This window comes from Populus nigra, chromosome 1 (assembly GCF_951802175.1).
Source record: "Populus nigra chromosome 1, ddPopNigr1.1, whole genome shotgun sequence".
Taxonomy (NCBI): domain Eukaryota; kingdom Viridiplantae; phylum Streptophyta; class Magnoliopsida; order Malpighiales; family Salicaceae; genus Populus; species Populus nigra.
Genome location: NC_084852.1, coordinates 45,142,421 through 45,164,620, shown reverse-complemented (window position 1 = coordinate 45,164,620; position 22,200 = coordinate 45,142,421). Strand labels below are relative to the sequence as shown.

The 22,200-nt window shown below is 33.2% G+C and overlaps 2 protein-coding genes across 2 annotated transcripts; both read left to right on the top strand.

Moving 5' to 3' along the window:
• The first annotated feature begins 239 nt into the window (after positions 1 to 239).
• LOC133680801 (uncharacterized) lies at positions 240 to 3,202 on the top strand. Its single transcript, XM_062103796.1, has 4 exons — positions 240 to 983; positions 1,540 to 1,780; positions 2,455 to 2,572; positions 2,744 to 3,202. The coding sequence occupies exons 1-4, from the start codon at positions 403 to 405 to the stop codon at positions 2,842 to 2,844; spliced, it is 1,041 nt and encodes a 346-aa protein (XP_061959780.1). The 5' UTR covers positions 240 to 402; the 3' UTR covers positions 2,845 to 3,202.
• Positions 3,203 to 17,863: 14,661 nt separating this feature from the next.
• Positions 17,864 to 22,124, top strand: LOC133680797 (glucose-6-phosphate 1-dehydrogenase, chloroplastic-like). Its single transcript, XM_062103792.1, has 10 exons — positions 17,864 to 18,280; positions 18,694 to 18,929; positions 19,062 to 19,156; positions 19,269 to 19,383; positions 20,239 to 20,444; positions 20,528 to 20,677; positions 20,769 to 20,889; positions 20,977 to 21,206; positions 21,330 to 21,530; positions 21,645 to 22,124. Exons 1-10 carry the CDS (start codon positions 18,079 to 18,081, stop codon positions 21,892 to 21,894), a joined length of 1,806 nt encoding a protein of 601 aa, XP_061959776.1. The 5' UTR covers positions 17,864 to 18,078; the 3' UTR covers positions 21,895 to 22,124.
• The last annotated feature ends 76 nt before the right edge of the window (positions 22,125 to 22,200 follow it).

The following is a 22,200-nucleotide window of genomic DNA, read 5'->3' as shown; positions in this document are numbered from 1 at the left end:
TTCAAATGTATTTAAGTAATTTATCAGGAATTAGCTATATATAAAAAAAACATCTAATAAACATAATTAATTTGTTTCACTTGAAATTATATTACGATTTTTTCTAGTAATTGATAAGTTAAAATAATTGTATTTGAATCTTAGAACTTTGGAAGCTGAAGTGAAAACAGTTTCTATTGTTAAGGGACTGATTTGTAGTTTTCCCAAACACATATAGTATAATATTTGTGTCTCAGGTTTGGCCGTAATGGTCCACCGGCTTAACGCCAACTCCTCTCTCTCTCCTCCTCTCTTCCCTCTGCAACTCTCCTCTTCACCGAAGAAGGTAAAGGAGAAAGAAAAGAAAAATCAAGAATTTTCTGCTCTTGATTTAAAGAAAATAAAAAACAGAAATTCGATTAAATGGGGAAGTTGTTGTGCGATTCAACAACAACTGTCGCCGAAACGACATTTCAAACACCAACATCACCGATTGTTCACTGGAGGGACGATCCAAAAGTCACCGTAGATAATTCGGAACAGACTCTAACCATCTCCGAACAAACCACGTGGGAGGACGTGATTGGCTTGGAAGACCAGCAAAGACGCCACTTGCAGAGGCTCCAATCCAAAGGCGTGCTATGGAAGCATCCCAAGAACGATGAGTCGTATCCCGTGGTGGTATTCAAGCTGTCGCACGGGGGAGACGTGTCGGCGGACGGGAACTGCCTGTTCACGGCGTCGCAGAGGGCGATGGTGGCGAGTGAGATTGACGCGCGGGAGTTGAGGAGGAGGACGGCGAGGAGGTTTGTAGAGGACTTTGGATCTGTGAGTGGGGAAGAAAGGGAGGCGATAAATAATGCTATAAAGCATATGTATTCGCCGGATCTGAAGAACGGGTGGGGGATACATGTCGTTCAAGAGGTTAAGCTCTTAGCCAAAAAAGAAGATCGTGTTGCGTTGGATTCTGCTATCGATGAGCTTGTTCTCTTAGGGATGCAAAGGTAATTATTTCACTGTTTCTGTTTATTGGATCTGTTTTTGTTATTTTCTTTATGTTCAAGAAATGAAAAAAGAAAGGTTCTTTTGTCTTGTTTTAGTTAAAGATATGCGTTTGTAATTCTGAAGTTTAATGTTATATTGTTTTCTTGAAAGAAATGGAGGGTGTTATTTAATGGAGGATTTTGTTGCAGATGATTGTTTCTAATTCTTTTTGTTTATTTTTGTGATTTTTGTCTTAACAAGAGCATAAAAATGTTAGGGTTTTTAGCTAATGTAAAACGACTAAAATGAAGTATCAAGGGTTTTGCCAATGCATTTTACTAGATTTGTTTGTTTCTGATTCTTAATGGAAATTAGGGGTTTAAGTAATTTAAAATGAATCATCACTGTTTAGGTTCAAAATATGAACAATGAATAGTTTTTTTTTTTCTTCTTCTAGTTTTCATTGATTATTGATTTTTGAAAAGCGAAATGTGCTATTGAAATGAGGGTTATATTGCAGATGATTGTTATTGTTTCTGCTTGCTTTTTTATTTGAATTTACTTCGTGATTTGAAGAGAAATGGCAGCAGAGTCAATATACAAAGAGAGGTGTATGGCGGTGAATGATGGCCCGAGTTGGGCAAAATACATGTCGATCTCCGGTTCGCATGATGATGAGTATGATATCATCACTTTGCAGTATACTGAGGAAGGTTTGTTATACATTGATGAGAATAGAAAAGGTCATGCTGCAGCTTTTGGTGATGATATTGCAATAGAGTGTCTTGCAACAGAGTTCAAGCGTGAAATATATGTGGTAAGGACTATTTAAACTTGTTCTCTCTCTCTCTCTCTCTCTCTCTCTGTGTCACTCTTTTGAATCAACATATCTATTTGATTGTTTATCCTGATTTTGGTTTAGATAATGCTGCAGAATATATGCAAGTATCATAATGTGTGCCATATGCTAGTAGTGATTTAGATAGACTACATATAGGTTCCAAGTCTGATATTTTGAAACCATTTATGTAGAATGTGTCATCATTGCAATAGCCTCCTTGCATTAATCCATATGATAGAGTATGTACTATTTCACTGATATGTAGGTAGATACTACTGGATAGTCTGTTGGTTGGATAGCTATTGTATAATCCATGTGTGTTTGATGAGCAAGCTGCCAGAGACCATCGCATCGTTACTCCTTTTGGAGTTTTTCTGCTATTCCAATATCACCTTCCTGTCTGTAATGTCTTTTTATTTCTACTTTCTATTGTCGATGGATATAAAGTTGTATGGCGAGTTGGTAATATATATATATATATATATATATATATATATATATATATATTTGCAAGTATGTACCACTGTTGTTTCGTGACTGTGTTCAGTTTATTGAATCTTTGTATCATAGGTAATTGTTAGAGAGTCTCAGTTGTAATGGGTTATTTTTTGTTCTGATTTAGCCCTCTTGTCCGATCAAACATTTTACAGGTGCAAGCACATGGATCCGATGGAATGGTTGAAGAAGAAAATTGTGTCTTCTTTCTCCCACATCGACCTAGGAGTGAAATTTGTGAACCCCCCTTCTTTCTCTTTATGAAGGGAACAGGTAATGAAATTGTCATAATCTATTTGAATGTTCAGGAAAACATAATTTTGTTATGGATATTCCATGAATATGCGCCACACAAAAACAATATATGACCCAAGATCAACTATTTTGTTGAATTTTGGCTACTTTAGTTATTGGCTATAGAATTAAATTTTCATTTGTATACAGGCTGGTGTGGTGCTGGAGCTGATCACTATGAGCCTTTGATTGCTCATCCATCTTCACATCTTTCACAGGAGAAGGTTGCTGTAGTACTTGGAGGGCATTAGTCCTGCTGTTTTGTGACTTAGGAGTAGCTGCATTCTTTTTTCTCCATAGTGTTCGGCTTGCAATGTTGTTCTCCTGATTTTTTTTTCCCAGATCATCAGGAGGCTTGCGCATGACACTCATTTTTTTAAGATCATTTAGCATTGATCGTTTGACTCGCAGGTTCACCGCCTGCACTTGAGCATTCTCGTAGTACTCGTAGTTGGTTTTGTCGGCTTTTTATTTTTATTCTTGAGTTTTCAGAGGGGGTGGTTGTATGATCTGGTGCGTTTCTGTCCAAAGCTGGAACAGTATCATTCTGGTGTATCGTAAACTGGATCGATTCTACTCAATGATAGAATCTACAAGTGATTTTTTTCCCGTCCCTTCTCTATGATGACAGCTTTATTGTCTGAAAACTCAGGTTATGGAAACGAAGTGAACAGTGTCAAAATTGGTTCTGCGTGGGACCAGATCAACCATATTAGTACTGTTTTATTGCATTAGCCAAAATCCTTCTCTACTGGCCCTCGCGTGGTGCTTTCACAGAATGTAGTGTGAATAAAAACTCAAGCTCAGAATATCACCCACGATTCTGCAAGATTCAGATTCCGTTTGGGAATTTGAAACGGGTGTCTGTAAAAAATTTGATTTTTTTAAAAATTAATTATTTTAACATTTATAAATAAAAAAATATTTTAAAAAGCAAGTGTACATGATGTGACAGACCCTATGAATGGCTGTGATGTTGCGTGATGAAGCAAGACATTGGAAGAAAAGCAATATAATTATAATTTCTCCAAGGTACTGTGATATTCACTGATTAATTTGTGATTGCAATAATCAGCCTCACAAGGAGGTCTTGATTATTAGTCTAATCAATATAAGGGACGCCTCTTCGAAGCACCACACACTGATTCAAAGATTTGATACATGACAGCAATAGTTGCTTTAATTTCTCCCCTTGAAGCATATAAAGGCATATCTTCATAGCCCTCATGCTTTTGCCAAGTCTCCAGAAAATAAATTGTACTTGGAGACGAAACCATCAACTTTTGCGCGTCATCCTTTCTTTTAAAGCTCTTCATAATTCCTCCCCCCCCCCCCCCCTACGGTAAACATGGTTCCTTGGGGAATTAAGGAAATTTCCAGCTCGCAAAAGCAAGTGCATGCCAATTTGTTGAATCTACAGCCTACAGGACTCTTCAAATTAAAAAAGGGTGTCTAGCATTTGTATCTGTGAGGAAGGAAGGTTGTATCCGCAGAGGGTTATTGTCATAGCCGACCATGACATATAAGACAACAACTTGGATAATAGCTCAAGACTGCTTCCACTTAAAAAAAAAAAAAAAACTTCAAGAATAAATAGAGTATATTTGTTAATTATACTTTATAAAATTTTTAAAAAAATGTCAAATACAAATGAAGATTGCTCAAGATCTTACTTGTTATAAATACATAAAAATAATAAAAAAGTATTTTTAAAATATTTTAAAACAGCTCAATTATAATTTATCCAAGATAACTATTTACCTTACATAGGCTCCAATTATTGTCGCTGGTAACTTGACATAACCCCTCAAGGTTGACATCAATAAAAATCATAGCATCTACCAAACCAGATCCACCATCCACGCATGATTTGATTGTGGTAGCTTCTCTTCATAAAGCCACTACTATTTCCTACAGAAGTGACTCGAAACTACTCAAACTTTTAAACTTTCCCCTTCCCAAAAATAGAAGTATATGGTGAATGAAATTGTTATGCTCGAGTTTCTGATAGCCTTCCTAATACTTACTATTCTGTATATTGTAGCTAGCTAGGTTGGGATCATGAGCTAACAACTAATTCCAAGTATTCTATACTCCCAGCAACAATTGTTTTTAGCAAGACATTCCTGTGCAATTAAAAATTGTTGGCGAACTCATACGACCAAGTTAAAACTACAGAAAATCTTGGATGTGGATGAGTTTCTCTCGCATCACAATTTAGGAGTGCACTACTCGATCCTAAGTCCTCACAACGTGTGACCTTTACTGTCGATATTGAAATCAATGTCAAGTAGGCCATAATAATTTAGGTTTCTCATCTATAAAATCAAAGCATGGCCATGATGATTAGTTTAGATACTAAAGCTGTGGATTGTGCTGGGTTTTATGCTGGAATCTTGCTTTGCCTAGTAAAAGAGTTGCCGACCTACAACTATTTTGACAATGACCTTTGCACCTCTTTCACAAGTTCCTTTAGTGTCTCCATTCAACAAATGTGCTGCCATCTGCTTCAATTATAGGAGGAAAAGCATGGAAAACAAGAATAAAAAAAACAAAGAAAATAAATGTCCATTTCCACCACAGTTCTCTTCTGTTCAAAAGCCAAAAAGCAATTATCAGTTAGAAATCACGTGCACTTCTTGAAAGAATATGCATAACATATTCAGGGGCAAGAAAATAAATCTAAAAGATTTAGAGGAGGAAAGATTCTGAGCAGCAAATTAAGGATTAGATTTCACAGTACTTATAATAATAAGCATTTTAGTGCAATAATTAACTGAAAACATACAGGACGGTTGTACCTCTAAGCCCATAACACCATTATTAAAGAGATAACGAACCGGTATACCATTCCCGCATTGCTATATATGCTACATGCATGCATAGCTTGAACTTTTGGCCTAGTTCATAGTTATCCTATGCCAAATTGCCACTAGGTCTGATTTCACAGACTGGATAGTTGAATCCAGCGAGTAGGGGTCATCACAGGTTGCTGATTCTAAACACGTATTAATTAAGATTTAGATGGAGTGTTCAAAACCATCAACAGAAATAGTGGAAAGCAATGGAGGCTATAAAACAAAAGCAACCAAACGAACGCATTCTCAACCTGCCCATGCCTTTTCACAAAAGTAATTTCCTATTCCCTTAAACAACAAGAAAGTAGCCTCTCTATATAAGTCCTTGTCTCCACTGCTTCATTGTCTGTCAGATGTGAGTCCTCATCGATAATTAGCCTCTTCTAACTAAGTTCTCCACGACTTTCCAAAAAAAAAAACCTCTCTAAACTCGCTTATAAATTAACCCCACTAGTCTGCTTGTTAAACCTGTTTCAACAATGGATTCTATAAGAAAGGCTAAAAAGATTCAAGCTATGCACAGTTTCAAGAATCAGTTTTATTACAATCTCATGTTTCATTCTTTCCTTGCCTTGACATGTAGTTTGCTTTGTTCCTCTCCTCTTTGGTTTCCCTCTCTGTGTTCATCCATGAAGCATTTTCTGTTTCTATCTCTCCCAAATAAGCTTTCCTCCTACTTTGGCCCCAAGTGCTTGTTTATACTGGTAAATGTAATTGTTGTCTTTCTTGTTGGAGAATCAAGGCTTTTTGGGTCACAGTCATCTCCAGTAGGCGGAATTTATGATGACTATGTAGAGAGGAGCAGGAGTCTTAGAGGAGTCTCAACTCACCAAGACAAGTCAGAGGAGAGCAAACCGGAGGTTGACCAAGACCAACAGACTAATATTCAAGATAAAGAAGTAGTGGTGAAGGCAGAAGATGATAAAGAAGTTACTGAACTAACCAACGAAGGAGATAAGGATGTTCATGAAGAAGCTGGAGTGGAAGATGATCAGCATGAGGAGAAGGACATAATTGAGGAAGAAGACAGTGGATTGCCTCCGGAGGAACTAAACAGAAGAGTTGAAGAGTTCATTGCAAGGGTTAATAAGCAACGGTGGCTCGAAGGCCAGTTTTTAGTCTGTTGTAAGTCGTAATTATTAGGATTTAGGACACTGTTGTGCCATCAGAAAGTGGGGTAAATAAATTCATGGAAATATTGTTTTTCTTATTGCTATGGCCATTGTTTTTGGCACAAATCTGTCAACATTTCATTTTTCTGCACTTGGAACTTAGAAGAAGGGCTTTGTGATTAACTCTACTTAATTATGAATATTCATCTCTATTGATAAATAGTTTATGAATAATGGACTCTTTATTTTAAATTTTTACTTTTCACTGAGAGAAAAACAAAAAAAAATGCTCTGGTGCTTTGTATAGAAACATTGACAATTAATAGATTAATTGGTCTGGTGCGTTTTGCAATTTTGCATCCACGCCTATCGTCAACTTTTTTTTTTTTTAAAGAATCAAGGTTGTAATGTAAAGGAAGATTTGGCGTTCTAATGGGGAGAAAACGACATAGTTGAATAGGAAACAAAACATGTTATTATGCTGATATATTATGTTTTTTTTTAATTTAATATGAATATTCGAGTTAGCTTACGCGTATCTCGACTAATTTTACAGGCTTTAAAATTAATAATCATATAAGCTTCCAATAATTATCATATAACCAACCACAAAACTAAACTATATATATATATATATATATATATATATAATGATTTTATTAATAAAGCTTGCGGTACTTGATTATTTTAGCGCCATTGCAACTCGCAGCTGGGTTCCGCGATGGTTTTTCAAGCAAGGGAGATCAATAAACATAAATTAGTAATTTTTCAAATCACCACTATTTGTCTCGTCTAAGAAAAACGGGACTTCTTTGTCCACTTGGTGCACGACAAATTTTGTATAGTTAATGTTCTGTTACCAGTCACAGCACTTCTGATGGCTTAAGGTAGATAATGACTCCCAGAAGAGGTAAGTATTCTCTTCGCATACTGAGTTTTGATGGTTTGCTGCAGTAACAGTAAAAGCACAATGCTATGTCTGCGTTGGGAATCGTATCGAGTTGAAAAGAAAAGGAAAAAAAAAATCCCAAATGGGCATTTAATACCCTCTTTAGCTCGAACCATGAACTGCAGAATTTCAAAATAAGCAAATAAATATGACAGCATGTGGCACTTCTTGCTAGAGTTACAGATAGCTCAATTCAGTCATAAAACACTTTCAATGATCAGTTTGGTCACGAGACATGGAAGACAGGCGGCTGTTTCTGCTGTCTCTTTAGGTGGTGGGTTTGAAATGTCAAGGGGAATAATATTGCTTTTTTAGGAGGCGAGATAGTGCTCTTTCAATTTTCAAATGGGAACTCCTTGGATCCTGGGAGTATTTTCGGGGCCAGCCATGGCTCATATTCCTTCCTTCGCACACAAGTATGATAATTCAACAGGAAAGAGGGCAACCATTGAGTTCGTTCTGATTAAACATAGTCTCTTTTAATAAAATTGTCTTCAATCACCCGATCGAGTGTAATAAGTTGAATTGTAAACAACATTATTCTTCATATGCTATTCATATGTAAACTACATTGATTACTCACCAAGTTCAGTAATAATGATTATCCTCTCTTTTTCCATGAATTTTAATCATTTATGTAGGTTCTTCGCAGACGATCAAATGATTCTAATCATGATTATAAATTTTCACCTTAAAAGTCTCTTACCATGTTTTTATTATCATTTATGTATTTTTTGTTTTTTATTTTAAAAATACTTTTGAAAAAAATTAAAAAAATTATTTTTTTTTAAATTAATAATTTTTTTGTGTTTTCAAATTATTTTGATATTTTAATATTAAAAATATTTTTTTAAAAAAAAAGTATTATCTTAATATATTTCTAATTACATCACACTTTAAAAAATAGCTAATGTAACCAGACAGTACCTGAATGAATAAATGTGTCTGAACAATGAAGTATATGAATTACTTGTGATAATTAGAATATTAATAGATATCAGTCTCGAATTTTTATCTCCCCTGCCCTTTGTCCTGTTTATAGAATAGGTTAGAAGGAGGTCACTGTTAAACTACCTCGTGATGGGTCCGAGTCTCCGTTTAGTCTGGATCGATTTGGATTTTTTAATAAATTTATGTTCAATAAAAAATAGCTTATGAGAAGGAATTTCTTATTTATTTATATATATATATATATATATATATATATATATATATATATAGCATTATTATTTTAGAAGAATTGGAAGGCCTACTTCTTTGTTTTAACAGCGTTGGACCAAACAGTTGCTCAACCAATCTCCAGTGATTCGATCTGTTCTGATTGATCTGATGAGATTCTCAGGGCACCAAATTCAGCTCTGTTTTCTCCCACAATTATACTCTGATGCCGAGACCCTCTTAACACTCATCTCGATTCTTCGAAATTTGTGTTTCAAACTTTTAAATCTCAAAAGAGAAAAGGAAAGAAACCGGAAAATCAATAACCATCACATAGCATTTGGATTTTTTTCCACTTCCCAGCTCACTCGATTCACTAAATTGGATTTTATGGTGAATGTGTTCACAAGCACAGGGTGACTTTTGGAATCCCAAGGTGTTGCCTAGCGGAAAAGAGCTGGAACTTGGCAGTGTGATCTTGTTCAAGATCCTAGATTCTACTCTTGCCGGTGCAAACAATTCCATTAAGTTATCGGATCTGGGTAAAATCATGAAATAACCGCGGTGTATTTGCGGAAAAATCCTTGTCGAAGGCCTATGCAACTCTGGAATTAGTCGGGGCTCAGCCTAGACACCTTTTCTAAGCTAAAAAAAAAGACTTTTGGGAAGTTACGACTTGCATGCATGAGAAATACAGTCTTTAACTAACCTTGGTTCCCGTGCTTCAATACGGGTCGGGCCATTTTCCCATCAATGCCCAGCAGCACGTGAGGCTGCTACTTATTGGACGGTAGGAGTTTTTTCCCATCCAAAAAAAAAATAGGACTATATTTTGATTCAATTATCGGATTGGGCTCTGCTGTCTGTCCTCCAACTAGAAATCCTTAAACTAGGCTCAAGACATCTTGTTTGAAAATTTTTTATTTATGTAAATTTTATACTGTTTTTTTTTCTATAATTCTAATTTATTACCGAGTAGAAATCAATTTTTTAAACCAATTTAAAAGAATTGTAAACTTTTTTAAAATGAAATAATAAATTTAAAGTTCAAGTTTACAACCATTTTTGCTTTTCAAATATGTTTTTCTATGAATATTTTCGCTGTCTTTGTGCTTGTGCTTGCGCTTGCATCATATATACTATGCTTATACAGAATAATGAAATAATCACTTAAATTTCATAAACCTGTTGTTTGAAACCTTGCCTATTTACAATTTCTATTTATTGATCGACGTAGTTTGCAATTGCGTCCTCCATCCGAGAGCAATTTATTGTATTTTAAGGTTAGGAAAAAAAATTCACTTCTTGGTTAAAAACCATTAAACTGACCAAAATGTACCTACTCTTGAACTCAAACCAACAGCATTATTTGCCAAGTTCCAGCTAGTATTTTATGTTTTTTAAGAACAATACCCACATCATCATAAGGATATTTTGGGTATTTGAAAGTTGTTGCCTGAGCTGTTAAGCTACTTATTTTGAGAACGGGTTGTAAAGTGGAATTGGGCCCTGTCCCAGACCCTTTCCGGCTGTATTTTTTTTCAGGCAAGCTGAGAGAGGTATACAGGCTAAGAATACCAGGGCCTTATGCTCCTTTGATTTTTGTCAGGTATCCATCCATGAGATCTTTAACATTTTATTTGAAAGCAGCAAGTCCAAGCGAACGGGGAATTATGGGAAACAAAAAAGGAGAGTTAGATAAAAAACAAAAAATTGAGAAGGAAATGGAGCTTGATTTAGTCCCATTTTTAAACGGTTTAATCTCGTTTGATAAATAGTTTTGATAGTTGATATTCATGTACTCTCTCTGCACCATGTCCAACTCATTTCTGTAAATGGTACCAAAAAAAAGAAAAGGAACAAGAATAAAAAGAAACGCCTGCTTAATATGCTACCAAAAAAATATTAAAAAAATTAAAGTCTGCCACGAAACTCGAACCAGTACATTTTTTCTTCTATTTATTCTTTAGGTGATATACCTTCACTAAATTCCTGTTTTTAATTGAAGGCATCTAATAATTAAGCAATGTGATGTAGGAAGTTTTTTTAAAAGAATTATATTTTCTAGTTATTTTTACTTTTTTCTAGTTTATTTAGGACTTTTATTATTATTTTTAAGGTTGTTTTGAACCTTATTTAAGAAGTTATAAAAACCTCTTAAAGATGAGATTACTTGATGATAAATTATTGAAAAATAAGATTTTGAATTAGGTTTTTTTTTATATGGTGACCTATTCATTAGAATTTTGTGTTGTTTATTATTGATATTTTCTTGTGTTGTTTTCCGTCTGTGTTAGTTGGTATCAAAACCCAACAATTCTTGGTGATTAATAACCATGGATGGAAGATGTATTCGCATAACAAAATGTGCTCACTTACGAGGGGATGAGATATTTCTCCCTTGAGAAGGGGTGTTCAGGAACTGGTGATATAGCACATGCAAAGACATATTGCAAAATTGACTTGTCAGTTAACGGTGATAAAATTGTAAAGGCAAGATGAAGAATTATCATGATTAACAAATATGAAGAAAAAAAGTAGAGGATCATGTGGAGAGTAATCATGGATCTATGACCAATTATGAGAACTCATTTCAAAAGCATGAGTAGAGGAGGCAGCTTCTTGATCGGGATAAATATCATGGAGATTTTGGTTATTCCATTTATAATGAAATAGATATGGATTGCTATTCTCCATCAATTTATGATGTTTATTTTGATGATGATAATTTTGATAATGACACCATAAATAATGAAAATGATAATGTCATAAATGGTGTCCTCATTAATAAGTTAGGGGTTAAGTGCAAAGATAACACAAAAGTGTTTAATGAAAGAAATTTTTTAATTTAAGCTATGTTGATCCATTTGATTATAAATTGACTATTATAAAAAAATGTATATTTATTCAAGGTTTATATAGATACAACACATGATGATGAAGGAAGTTTGAGGTTTGTAATCCATTACTCTAAAAGCCAGTACAAGAGGTATTATTTGTCAATTGATATTTTTTATGTAAAATCTAACATGAAAGAATTGAAGTTGATATCTAAAATTGTTGTACATCCAAAGAGAAGAAAGAAAATAGGTTGAAGAGTCTTGAATTCATTCATAAGATCGAGTCAAAAGTGATTTACACTCGAGGATATGTTCTTTTAAATTCGGGTAAACTGATGTAGAAGGTTTATAAGGAAGATTATTTTTCCTTAGTTATTTTTATTTTTTCCAATGTATTTTAGAAAATTAGATGCTATGCTTAAAAATTAAGACTTTTATTGTTTTTCCTTTATTTTTTAGATTTTTTTAGTTTCTTTAGGTTGTATGTGGGTTTATTTAAGGAGTTGTAAACCTGTTAAAAATGAGATTACTTGATGAATTATTAAGAAATAAAGTTTTGAATTTGAGGTTTTGATATAGTGACCTTATTTGGTAGAGTTTGTGTTGTTTATTATTGTTATCTTTCTTATATTATTTTTTATCTATTTTAGTTGGTATACATACAATGTTTAAACTTGATGGATATTGACCCGAACCAAGTTGAATAAAGTCATGGTTAATTGAGATGGTGACACGAAGAGTTATAGTTAGGGGTGACAATTTCATCCAAACTTGATGGATATTAACTCGAACCAAGTTGAATAGGTAGAAATTTTGAGTTTCAAGTTAGGTATGAATAATGTTTTACTCTACTTGAAGCCCTACCGAAATGCATTAATAACTTTAATACCGCTTTATATATATATATATATATATATATATATATATATATATATATATATAGAGAGAGAGAGAGAGAGAGAGAGAGAGAATTTAGAGTTTTAACTGTTAGACTTCCATTAGGATAATATTTAGATAGTGACTAGAGTTCAAAATGTATGGATCTTTACTATAACTGGTTTAGTATGATAAATCCTACACGCATCAATATAACTTTTTTAATTTATAAACAAACAATAAACAAATTATGCCTAGTATGATATTCTCTTAGCTTTCCTTTTTTTTTCTCTTTTAATATTTATAGGATAACTTGTTGGAGGGTGACTTGCCTTGCCCTAAAAGCTCTTCAAAGGAGTGTGTTGTTGGCTTTCATGGGAGGGTGTTGTTTCTTTGTGCTCCAGTTTATGACCTTGATAATAATCTTTTCATTTTTTTTTATCTTCGTGTCTCATTAACATCATTAGTAATTAAAGAAAACCAACTAGCTTTGTAAACCCCTAAACAAATTTTTTTGGTGTTAAAAAAATTAATTAAATTAAATTAACTTGATAATAAAGTAGGTTAATAAAAAAATAAAATGAAATAATATTGAATAATTATAAAAAAGGTTTATGGAATAAAACTTTTATGTTAGGAGTTTTAAAAGTGAACCAAGATGAAATATCCAGTTAAATGAAAAATAAAATATGGAAGTTCAACATAAGAGAATTTTTGCAAATAATATAAATTTAGGACTATAAATATAGCTGTTTATTGGTCAATGGCTGGCGATATGAAAAAAGTTAGATTAGTGAATTAAATGGAGTTTTGATGAATTAAAAGAAGATTTGAAAAATTTTAAAAAGGGTTTTAAGCTTAGAAAAGGGTGGAATTGGGAGTTAGAGGGGGGAAATGGAGAAGGTTAACAAAAATTGGATTATTTCTTACAATTTATTCTTGAATGATTTTTATTATGAGCAAGAACTACCCATATTATGATTCATTTAAATTCTAATGTGTTTTAAAGTTAATTATGTAGTGTATATATTATGGAATGTTGGATTATATAGGTTGGATTGTTTATAATGGTAATCTTGGTTTGGAATTGTCACACCCAACATCACGACAACCTTTATGTTTCTAGAAAAAAAAAATATTTGACATATTATTCTTAGAGGGAAAAGAGGTTTAGTTTAAAGAGTCGTCACCTAATATTATGGTTATTAGAAACCCTAACTGGTCAATAAATATTCCATGGTACGAGACTGATTACGTAAAAAAAAAGCTAATATAATCTTTTAAGTGTTCTACCAGAGGTAAGCTACAGTACTGATTTTGTTTTAAATTTGCTAAAGATTTGTTGTATTATGATTTTGATGGTTTGACTATAATATTTCTAAATATTTAACTACAAATATTTCCAACTCTTGTTGTAACACCCTCAATTTTATTTATGTCATATTCGTTGCAAAATTAGGAATTTTTTTTGCGTGCATATAAGTATATATATACATTATAACCCCTGATCCCTAACAATCCTGACATCAATTTTAAGTTTTTTATTATTATTTACACATAGATATAATTTACAAATGTTTCTTTCTTTTTAACATCATAATCTCTAATAAATTTTCTGTAGACATATTCTTCAACTTTAGTTACTTGAAATGACTTCTCCATTACCAAGCTTCATAGTTGGCTTGTAAAGTTTACTCCTTTTACCACCTTGGTCCTCATCTTAATGGAAACCAAGTAATCACATAAACAATTCAGGTCTTCCTTAATTCCTAATCAAATCCATTACTATCTTAGCCATTTCATACATAGATGACTAAGTTTTATAACCACACCTTAGTTTCCGTTCTTACGAATGATTAAGTCATTTGTCCGTATCACCTTAGCCATGCCTCTGTGAATGACTAAGTCAAATAGTATTCATCTTAGCTTTCCACTCCTTTGGAAACTAAGTCAAAATCAAATGTTTATATCTCCTTAATTTCTGACCATTTAGACAACCAAGTCATACACATTATCTTTTATATTAATTAATTTCATTCATCGAATAATTCTTTTCATTCTTAACCATGTGTTCTCATAATTCTCTTACAACCATGACACAGTTCAGTTCTAATAATTATCAAACATGTATAACAAAGACAACCCAATCACATAAAAGAAAATGAAAGAACAACTACAATAACTTTACATAGTTAAAGAGTGAAACACCTACCTGCAGCTCCAGGTGTTCGAGCTCGCTCTGCTAAAGTTCCAGCCACGAATGATCCTCCTATAAATAAAAGGAAGGTATTCTTGTTACAATATTCATATCCAGAATTGTAACACGCACATAATTTCATTGTCACGTTATATATTTCAATATTACATATTCCAATAATTCTCGTCTCAACATTAATTTCATTCATACTAATTAATTCTTTTATTAATATTTCTTATCAAAAATACATATTTTCCTAACTTAATTTTCCTTAAAATGCATCTTTTATTATCGGTAATAAATACCTTCAATCCTCATTGATTTACACTTTCATACTTCAATTATTTCTTTTTCATAACTCCTTAATTTAATTTTTTTTGTTTATATTTGATATTATTAAGCATGACAAAATAACTATGTCATATGATCATCCAAATAAATCCTCACACCATTCCTTATACCTTCATAATTAACTAACTTGTTCATGAACTTATAATTTAATACTCTTTCTAATAATTTGCATTGTAATATATTAAATTCTTTACCTCTATATATTAGCATGCATTGACATTAACCATTTATTTACTTAACTTTTCCACATATTATTATATCCCTATATACAACTTAATCATTTATACATCAACACACCACAATCACACATAATTTATACAAGCTTTATTACATTCCATGTTCATCCTTCTTTATTTCAAATGTGATTGGCATTTTTGTTTTTCATAACACCCAATTTTTATCTCCCATCCTTCATTATTTTGCATCATTATCAACCTATTCTATCACAATGTATCAATTTCAACAATTTCACATTTCCCTCTAAATTCTCTCCTAAAAACTGTAATTCAAGAAATCTAAGAACAATGCATTAAATCTATTTCTTTCCACCCAAACTTGTTTAAACAACTTAGAACTCATTACCCAATACTAAAATGAACTTTTAAAGCTAACCTGATGATGTTTTCCTTCCCTTACTTACAACCCCTTTCTCTCCCTTCTCCCTCAGTTAGTTTTTCTTCTTAAATCATTGCTTGAGGGAGTGATTTGTTGTTTTACACCTTTTAAATCCTTGATTTTACACAATTTCTACTCTTTCTCTCAAGGTAAATTTTTGTTTCAAGCATTTTCCCTCATTCTTTTCTCACCCTTCTGTTTTATTCTTTTGTTTTTGGCGTCAAAAGAAGGGAGAATAAATTGCTGGACTTTGTCGGCTCATCAGATTATTTACAAAACTACCATTGATGAATTTTATGTTATTTCCTATCCGACTATTACCATTTTTAAAAATATCTTCTCGAACTCGGATTGCCATAAAAATTTTATCGAATGTAGGACTATATGTATGAGATTTCTCATAAAATTTCATTTCAATCTAACTGTCGGATTGAGCGTTCTGCTTAATAGCATGAAACTAGTCAATATGAGAATTATTATTATTATTTAAGATTTAACCATTTATTTTAATCACTTTTTTTTTTTCAGGGTTTCACACTGGCATTGACAAATATTACGTAAGAAAAAAAGGTAATATATGCCTGATATTGACATCAATGAATATTAGGGGGTTCAGAATGATTCTCAGCCCTAGTTTCAATATTCCTAACTCTAACTTTAGTGAATACCGAGAGTATTTTCAATTTGGCATTAGTGAATATGAATATTCTTGACTCTAGCGCCAGTGCTTAAATAAGTAAAATTTGAATTGAAAGAAAAATATATTTTTTTTTGCATTGAAGGAGCCTTTTTTTTTAGAGAAAAAGAAAAGATAAATATATTTTATATCAGATTCACATTTTTACAGTATAAGTTTACAATCCAATACTAAGTAAAGTCATCGAAAAAAAACATGCGAGGGACCACAAATAAATTCAAGAAGATCCCTGAATTTGAACTTTAGAACAATTATAATTTCACACAATAAGGTAAAGACTCTTTCACGAAGAGAGATTTGCCTTAGATCTTAGAAGAGACCAATGAATAGAAAGATGGCATAGAAAAATAATCATACAACAATGCAACTTACCTTAGGTATGATGTATTGAGGGTGATGCATCTTCTCCTTGTACAACCAGTCTCTCACTCGGATTCTCACAGACTATAGGTTTCCTAGTAACTTTAATACCAGGTGGCAACTCCTGAATCTTATAATCATAATTTTATAATTATACCCAAACCTCTTTCCTTTTCAACACACTCTCAAGAGGCTTAGCCTGCTATTCAATGTCGCCTTTCCTTTTCAACACACTCTCAAGAGGCTTAGCCTGCTATTCAATGTCGCCTTGCGACAAGCATAGTTAACAAGACATTTTATTGGGTTTCAACATATCGAAATCATTTACTAAATTTGATTTTTGGAATTAGCTTTGACTCAATAGTTACAAAAATTTAAAAGAATTATAAAATTATTTTTATTATTTTTTACTATAGTTACAAATATTAAAAAAAACTCATTTAAACAAAACAATTTATACCATTTATATCTTGTCTATATTTTTAATTTCTATCGCTCGACATATAATTACAATTCTAAAATAATAAGTTACATTAAAATTTAAAATATTATTAAATTGGATCTTAGTATTTTTTTTAAAAGGGATATTTAGCTATAGTCTTATTTTATATTTCACATCATTAGATTAAATTATTTTTTTCTTTTGAAAAACTCTTCTTGTTAAAAAAAACTTTTGTCAAAAGATAGCATGAAATTCTTATGTGTCTATATTTTTTATATTTTCCTCACATTTATTAAAAAAACTCTTTAATATTTGCAACATATTTATTAAAAAATATTTAATTATGTTACAATTCATATCATGTAAATAAGCATCAAACTAGATATGAGAAATGTTTGAAGAGGTGAAAAGAATCTTTAATTTTTGGAGGCCACATTGTGTGCTTCCTTCTAAAATTTGGTTTTCATTTAATCTGAAGTTTTATTGATTAATAATTTATTGTGATAAGAACAATCAAGTTGTCACCAAGTTTTTATATACTTCTTACAATCTATGTTATTAATTACTCATTAATTATAATATTATTGACTCTCTTTGTCAGATTTTAATATAATTTAATTTTTTTGATAAAACTATTAATATATAATAAGTTAAAAAATTTACATCTAATTTTATAATTTTACAATTCAAATTTACATTATATTTTTCATATTATATTGAAAACAAACATTTTTTATAACTTTAATTACTATGTAAAACACTACCTTCATCTGTGTCTCTCTCTAAAAAGAGAAACAAAAGCAAAAACAAAAACAAGACAGGTGTTGTTTGGTGAAGACAAAAGAGCAGCCTTTCGGAGATCTCAAGGGCCTTACGCCCTTGCCCTTTACCCCTCGACGTTTCCGAAGTTTGTTTTTAGGCCCCAGTCATCACCATCACCAACTCCCTCAAAACCGATCTCTTTGATTCTTCCAAAACACACCAACTCTTTTAAAACAGAAAGCTGAGAAACTGTTATCTTTCTAAAAACATGGCTACCCTTTATTCGACGACATGTCGTTCCATTTCATATTCTCTAACACCATCTTCTTCTTCTTCACTATCAATTAACGGGCAGAATCACCATCAACGACTAAACTTCTCTTCTTGTATTGCTAAAAGGGTTTTACCTGTTAAGGTCTCTTTTCATTCTCGAAGAAATTTTCATTTAAATGTGGTTCTCATGCAAGATGGTTAGTCCTTTTAGTTTTATTGTTCTCATTTCTTTTTTCTGAAAAAGATGATTTTTTTTCATTTGTTGTAAGAATTGTTTAGCTGATTTATTTGTATATTGACAAAAATGTTTGCTTAAACTGTCTACATGTACCGTTTTGTGCTTTTTGATTGCCGAATGTTTGGCTGTCTTCTGTTTTATTGCTTGAAAATCCACAAGATGCCCTTTGATCTGTATAGCTTCAGTTGTGATAAGTTCTGTTTTCTTCTTCTTTTAGAAACTGAAAAACAATATAGAAGCAGAGAAAAGTTTTCAGCTTTTAATATTTTCGCAAGTCATTTTTTGAGATATTACTTGGTCATTTTTTTTTTTTGAAAAAATGAATACCTATGCTCTCTTGTTTGTTCTTATTTGAATGGTAACTGATTGTAGGTGCAGTGGCCACTCCAGTGACCCCAGTTGAAAATGAGACTCCTTTTAAGAAATTGAAAGATGGGTTCTTGTCTTCAGTTCCATCAACTGAGGAAATTAAAGAAGCAGCTAGTTTTGATGTAAATAAAGATGAGTCGACTGTCAGTATCACTGTGGTTGGAGCATCTGGTGACCTTGCAAAGAAAAAGATATTTCCTGCACTTTTTGCTCTTTATTATGAGGGTTGTCTCCCGGAGGTTCAATTTTGGATTTTTCTGTTATCCGTCTACACTTGAAAGCTTGATTTCAATGATTGATTGTTTTTAAAGTCTTCTTCTTCAGTTTATGATCATATTCATATTTTAAGTTGTGAAGTTATTTGGTTGCAGCATTTTACTATCTTTGGTTATGCTCGGAGCAAGATGACTGATGCTGAACTTAGAAACATGGTTAGCAAGACCCTTACTTGCAGAATTGATAAGAGGTGATTTTAGTCCTTTCCTTTTTGGCCATGACTTGAAGCTTACGTGTTATAAATGCCTGTGATTTATTTGGAGGTTGGGACGTGATATGTATTGCTGCTTCTGGATTTTCAGGGAGAAATGTGATGAAAAGATGGACCAATTTCTTAAGAGATGTTTCTACCATTCTGGTCAATACGGTTCTCAGGAAAACTTTTCTGAGTTAGACAAGAAGCTGAAAGAACATGAGGTAATGGGGATCTGGGCTAGCATTGCAGCAGAATGGAATATCTCTATTAGTAGTGGATAACTTATTGGTGCTTGGCATGTAAAATGAACATTTAACAAAATTCTTATTCCATTTGTGGTTTGTGGATCAAAGTGAGGGTTTTGTTGATAAGAATATCACTTTTGACTATGAGTTAATTGGACATTATGCCTTATTGTTATCTGTAGACATTCCTAGTAAGGTGCATAAACTGGGCTGAATGGGTGGTAGGGAGGTTTTGCACTTAAGATATTTTTATGCCAATACCCAGATTTTGTGCACCTTAGCTTGTGGTAAGTGCACACTGCTGTATCACATAGCATATTCTTGGATCACTATGTTGGTGTTACCATTTACCATTTCCAGGCTGATTGAAAGAGGTTTTGATGTGATAGCGGGTATAATTTTTGGGGGGATGTGTTTAGTAATCACATGCAGTATTGCAGTGCATGAGTGAAGTATTTGGTCATTAATGTATGGGTCATATGATTTGTACAACCAGTCACTGTAACTATGGATGTGGCAATTGTTCATGCAAATTGGTGGCATGTACATATTGCAAGGATTTAGCACCATTCTTCATTATGATTTTCATGATTTCACTTTTAAATTGTAATTATCATTGTTCTGTACTATTTTCAGTGGCTGGTGAACTATGCAGCAACTGAGATACGATTAGTATTTTATCTGTTGGTTAGAATATCATAGAATGCCTTGTTTTTTTTATATGGTTAAGATAACTAGAATGGGGGTTCCTTACAATTTTCTATGAAAGGTTCTACTACTTGAGCATTTATATAATCTGATCATGTTTGATAATGAAATTTGCATGTGCAGGGTGCGAGAGTTTCTAATCGTCTCTTCTATCTATCAATTCCTCCAAATATATTTATAGATGCGGTAAAATGTGCAAGCTCATCAGCTTCATCTGGTATTGGCTGGACCAGGGTCATTGTTGAGAAACCCTTTGGCCGAGATTCAGATTCATCGGCTGCTTTGACAAAAGCTCTCAAGCAATACCTTGATGAAGATCAAATATTCAGGTAGAAGATTTCTAAAATTAATCAGCTTTTATTGAGGAAATTGGAGCACGATCTGATCAGATGGATATTCCTTATTTTTTCAGGATAGACCACTATCTGGGAAAGGAGCTTGTGGAAAACCTGTCTGTTCTGCGCTTCTCTAATCTCATTTTTGAACCCTTGTGGTCAAGGCAGTATATCAGAAACGTACAGTTGATATTCTCTGAAGATTTTGGCACTGAAGGACGTGGAGGGTACTTTGCATTCTGAGATGAGAATACAGCTTACAGTTCTACATTCTATCTAACAGCTTATGGCTAAAATTTTTGAATTGGTTTAAATTAGGTACTTTGACAATTACGGAATAATAAGAGACATAATGCAGAACCATCTGCTTCAAATACTAGCCCTCTTTGCGATGGAAACACCTGTCAGTTTGGATGCAGAAGACATCAGAAACGAAAAGGTTATTGTTACTTGCATGAATGTGGGAATTTATTAAGTTATTTGTTTTCTTTATTCTTAATTAAATATTATTGCTTACTGATTGCAGGTCAAAGTTTTAAGATCAATGAGGCCTTTACAACTCGAAGATGTTGTTGTTGGGCAGTACAAGAATCACACAAAAGGAGGAGTCACTTACCCAGCATACACTGATGACAACACTGTGCCAAAAGGCAGCTTAACTCCAACATTTGCTGCAGCCGCTCTCTTCATAGACAATGCAAGATGGGATGGAGTGCCTTTTCTAATGAAAGCTGGCAAAGCATTGCATAATAAGAGGTGAGCATTGCACACTACACTGATAACAAAATGTAACAGGTTGTTAGATACATGCAACTAACCTGTTCTCTCAGGACCGGGTAATAGGTTATATAATACATGCAATTTACTTATTTTTGTCAGTGCCGAGATAAGGGTACAGTTCAGGCATGTGCCTGGCAACTTATACAACCGGAATTTTGGAACGGATCTTGATCGGGCTACAAACGAGCTTGTTATTCGAGTGCAACCAGATGAAGCTATCTATCTGAAGATCAATAACAAGGTTCCTGGATTGGGAATGAGATTGGACCGTAGCAATCTACATCTTCACTACGCAGCAAGGTAAAATTTAAGACCATTTGAATCATATACATGAAAAGACTTATTTATATGCAACAAGGTCTATTTAACACAATTGCCTTGATTGCAAATCAACTTGGTGTGCCCCCATTGTAGATATTCAAAAGAGATTCCAGATGCATACGAGAGGCTTCTGCTGGATGCAATTGAAGGCGAAAGGAGATTGTTTATCAGGAGTGATGAACTGGATGCAGCTTGGGCTCTCTTCACTCCTGTTCTTAAGGAGCTTGAAGAGAAGAAGATCATCCCCGAATATTATCCTTATGGTAGTCGGGGCCCTGTTGGGGCTCACTATCTTGCAGCAAGATACAAAGTCAGATGGGGCGACCTTGGTATAGAGCAATAACTCACGGGGAGGTTTTGACACTTATAGCGTAGCGGGATAAGAAGAGCATATCGCTTTGTGATTTTGCTGTCATTTGTTAGGGTGCTGAAAATAATTTTCCTTATCTCCGTGGGTTACGAAAGAGCTCTTGTATTTGAACTCGTGGGATACAAGGAGCATGCCAGTTACTGGTGCAAGCAAGCAGAATTTACCATTGAAGAAAAGGAATATCCTTCCTTTTGTGATTTGAATCATCACTTTTTTATCTTGCGTTGGCATGTATTGTTTGTTCTTCAAGAAAAATAGGAAAAAAGAAAAAACAACACA

Excerpts from the sequence above, each read along its gene's own strand:
- LOC133680801 (XM_062103796.1), top strand. The coding sequence starts at position 403 with ATGGGGAAGTTGTTGTGCGATTCAACAACAACTGTCGCCGAAACGACA. Across the intron at positions 984-1,539 it reads GTTCTCTTAGGGATGCAAAG|AGAAATGGCAGCAGAGTCAA; the intron begins GTAATTATTTCA and ends CGTGATTTGAAG. Across the intron at positions 1,781-2,454 it reads TCAAGCGTGAAATATATGTG|GTGCAAGCACATGGATCCGA; the intron begins GTAAGGACTATT and ends AACATTTTACAG.
- LOC133680797 (XM_062103792.1), top strand. The coding sequence starts at position 18,079 with ATGGCTACCCTTTATTCGACGACATGTCGTTCCATTTCATATTCTCTA. Across the intron at positions 19,384-20,238 it reads AGAAGCTGAAAGAACATGAG|GGTGCGAGAGTTTCTAATCG; the intron begins GTAATGGGGATC and ends TTGCATGTGCAG. Across the intron at positions 21,207-21,329 it reads AAAGCATTGCATAATAAGAG|TGCCGAGATAAGGGTACAGT; the intron begins GTGAGCATTGCA and ends TATTTTTGTCAG.